The 2,953-nt window shown below is 48.1% G+C and overlaps 1 protein-coding gene across 1 annotated transcript; it reads left to right on the forward strand.

Moving 5' to 3' along the window:
- Window positions 1-1,772: 1,772 nt before the first annotated feature.
- Window positions 1,773-2,953, forward strand: LOC110337788 (major allergen I polypeptide chain 1-like). Its single transcript, XM_021220832.1, has 3 exons — window positions 1,773-1,833; window positions 1,951-2,138; window positions 2,924-2,953. Exons 1-3 carry the CDS (start codon window positions 1,773-1,775, stop codon window positions 2,951-2,953), a joined length of 279 nt encoding a protein of 92 aa, XP_021076491.1.

Here is a 2,953-nt window from a genome sequence, read left to right on the forward strand (position 1 = left end):
GGAGCCTACCTCAGCCTTTCCCCTAAGCATTCCTCACAACGATCCCTTTGCTACCTCCGTCCTAGGTAGAGATGGAATTCTGTGGTAGCAAAACTCCTCTGGATACACTGGCACAGAAGGACTGACACTGAATGTTCAGGAGCTGGGGAAACCAGCTGAGATTGGACTCCAGTTTTTCCAGAGGAGCTGTAGGATATTCAGAATGGCCCTCATGCTGGCTTGTTGACCAACAGTCAGAGTAGCTAGAGCAGCAACACAGTCTGGCAGTGCCCAGGTAGGGGGCCAGGTCACTCCAAACTGAAATACCCTTGTTTAGTTATGAGACAATGACTACGAGGCATTTGCAGTGTGAACTTAATGAACACACTAATGGTGGTCATTAACAGGATCTCTCTGTGTAATTCGGGCAGGCCTGGAACTCTCTGTGTAGACCAGGCTGACCTCTAACTCACAGAGATCCTCCTGCCTCTGCCTCCTAAGAGATGGAAGCAAAGGTGTGAATCATGGTAGCTAACAGATTTTGACAATGTTTACCACCAGCCCCAAGGAAAGCTGGATCCACTACAAAAACACAAACACACACACACAAGCACACACACAAACACAAACACACCTTTCTCAGGAGGGTTATGAGCTCAAGACTAATCCTGTGTCAAAAAAGAAAAAGAAAAAAAAAAAAAAGAGGGCTTGAGAGATGACTCAGTGGGTATGAGCACTGACTGTTCTGAAAGTCCCGAGTTCAAATCCCAGCAAGAACATGGTGGCTCATAACTGCCTCTAATAAGATCTGATGCCCTCTTTTGGCACATCTGAACACAGCTACAGTGTACTTGTGTAGAATCATAAATAATCCTTGAGGCCAAAGAAAGCAGGAAGTGAGCGAGTAGAGTTGATCAGAGTGACCATAGGTCCTAAAAATTCAATTCCCAACAACCACTTGAAGGATCATAACCATCTGTACAGCTACAGTGTACTCACATACATAATGAATGAATGAATGATGAATGAATGAATGAAAATAAATAAATAAATCTTAAAAGACAAAGAAAGAAAACCTGAAAACACAAAACATAAACCTTAACCAAGGGGTGAAGAGGTCAAGTTTAGGCAGATGAGCCAGTGCTTGCCTTTGATTTCAGCATTCACATGGGAGAGGGGCACAAAGACCTCTGTGCGTCAAGGCTAACCTGGTCTACATAGTTCCAGAACAGCCTGGGCTGTGTAGACAGCCCCTATCTCAAAGTACCATCAAACAATAGCATAAAGGTCAAGTTGAAGGTTGCCTACAACAGCAGGAGGAGTTTGGGTTGAAGAGACTGGTTCAAGGGAAGAAAAGAAGCAAATGGAAGACAGGGACAGAACAAAGACAGGGGAGGGGTCACATGGACAGTGGTCTGAGATCTGGCTTGTCTAGACACTGACAGTGAGGTCCCCAGTGTGACAGGGTAACATGGGCCTCACTTCTGGTGCTCTGATTGAGAGACCATTTGACCTTTTCCCTAGTCATACCTTCGTTTGGCCATTACATGACGTGTGACCTTAAGACAATCACTGCTAATGGGACCAGGCTGAGCCAGGATGTTGTCCAGGATCTTATTGTATTGCCAAAATACACACCTCCCCATGACACAAACACACAGCCCCAGGAAGTTCCAAGACATCCTGGGAGTGGCCTGGAGGGGCACAGACATGGGTCCGTCCCTGCCCACTGAGCAGACCAGGGCAGTTATAAAAGGGGACCAAGCTGAGCAGGAGCACCTGCCGCCATTACCATGAAGCTCGCTGGTGCTCTCTTGCTGCTAGGGGCTGCCCTGCTCCTGACTTCAGGGGGAGGTGGGTATTCTGTGTGGTTGTCGGGGATGCGGGCACGCCAGGCTCTCACACCCTCTATCCCCTGGGGTGTGCTGATGCCTGTCTTTCAAGGGGGTGTGCCTTGTCTTTGTGTTCCAGATTGTGGCCTTTGCCCAGCTTTAGATAAAAAAGTTGATATATTTTTCGAGGGGACTCCAGAAGAGTATGTTGAGTACCTGGGACAATTCAATGATTACCCTAATGTACTGGAAAATGCTGCAAATATCAAGAAATGTGTCGATAGGACATTGACAGAGGAAGACAAGGATCAGGCAATCAGTCTTATCGTGAGTCTCTAAGTGTCTTGCTAAGGGCAAGGCTTGTACTTCTCCCCCACTCGGGAGCTTCTCTGTGAATCCAGAAAAGTGACACACCTGATTGAGGATGTCAGGAGGATGGGGCAGGAAGGGACACTCAGGCTGCCTGAGCTGGGCCTGGCTGCTCAACTCAGCCAAGACACACTAGATCCCTGCCCGAGTTTGGCCTCTCTCAGCCTTCCTGACACAGCCTCCCAAGTCTAACTACACAATCTTGGGGCCTGGCAACCTTCTCCAGCCTGGGTCTTTTATCCTAACTTTTCAAGCGTACCACTCCAGCCCCAAAAACACTCATTTGTTTTCCTGTTCTGTGCACCTCCAAGGCCACTGTGTTGACTCCAGGCCTGGGACATTCAAGGGTAGAATTAAATTGAACCCACTTTTGTCCCAAGAACTGATAGGATAAGTCATTGTGTCAGCTACAGATATCTGAGGGTCATCATCATGTAACAGGAGTCAGTTCCCTTATGGGGTCCCAGCTGCCCACAGGCTTACATGGAGCCCTGTCAGTTCCTCCCCACTCTGTCCCACTTGTACCTATGGTGCCCCACAAGGTCACTTCTCCCATCTGCCTGGTTGGAGGCTCTTTACAGAGTTTGTCTCAACAGGTTAGAGACAAGACTCCCTAGCCCTGATCAGACTCAAAAGCTATTGCAAACAGAAAGCAGTTCCTCCCAGGAGGCATCCCCAAGTGTGGTCAGTAGGGCATGAGGTTTTCTTTACTTCTGAGGTCTTGCTTGGCTTTCTCTTTGCAGGAAAAAATAAAAGCCAGCCCGACATGTTGA

This window comes from Mus pahari, chromosome 1, assembly GCF_900095145.1.
Source record: "Mus pahari chromosome 1, PAHARI_EIJ_v1.1, whole genome shotgun sequence".
NCBI lineage: Eukaryota > Metazoa > Chordata > Mammalia > Rodentia > Muridae > Mus > Mus pahari.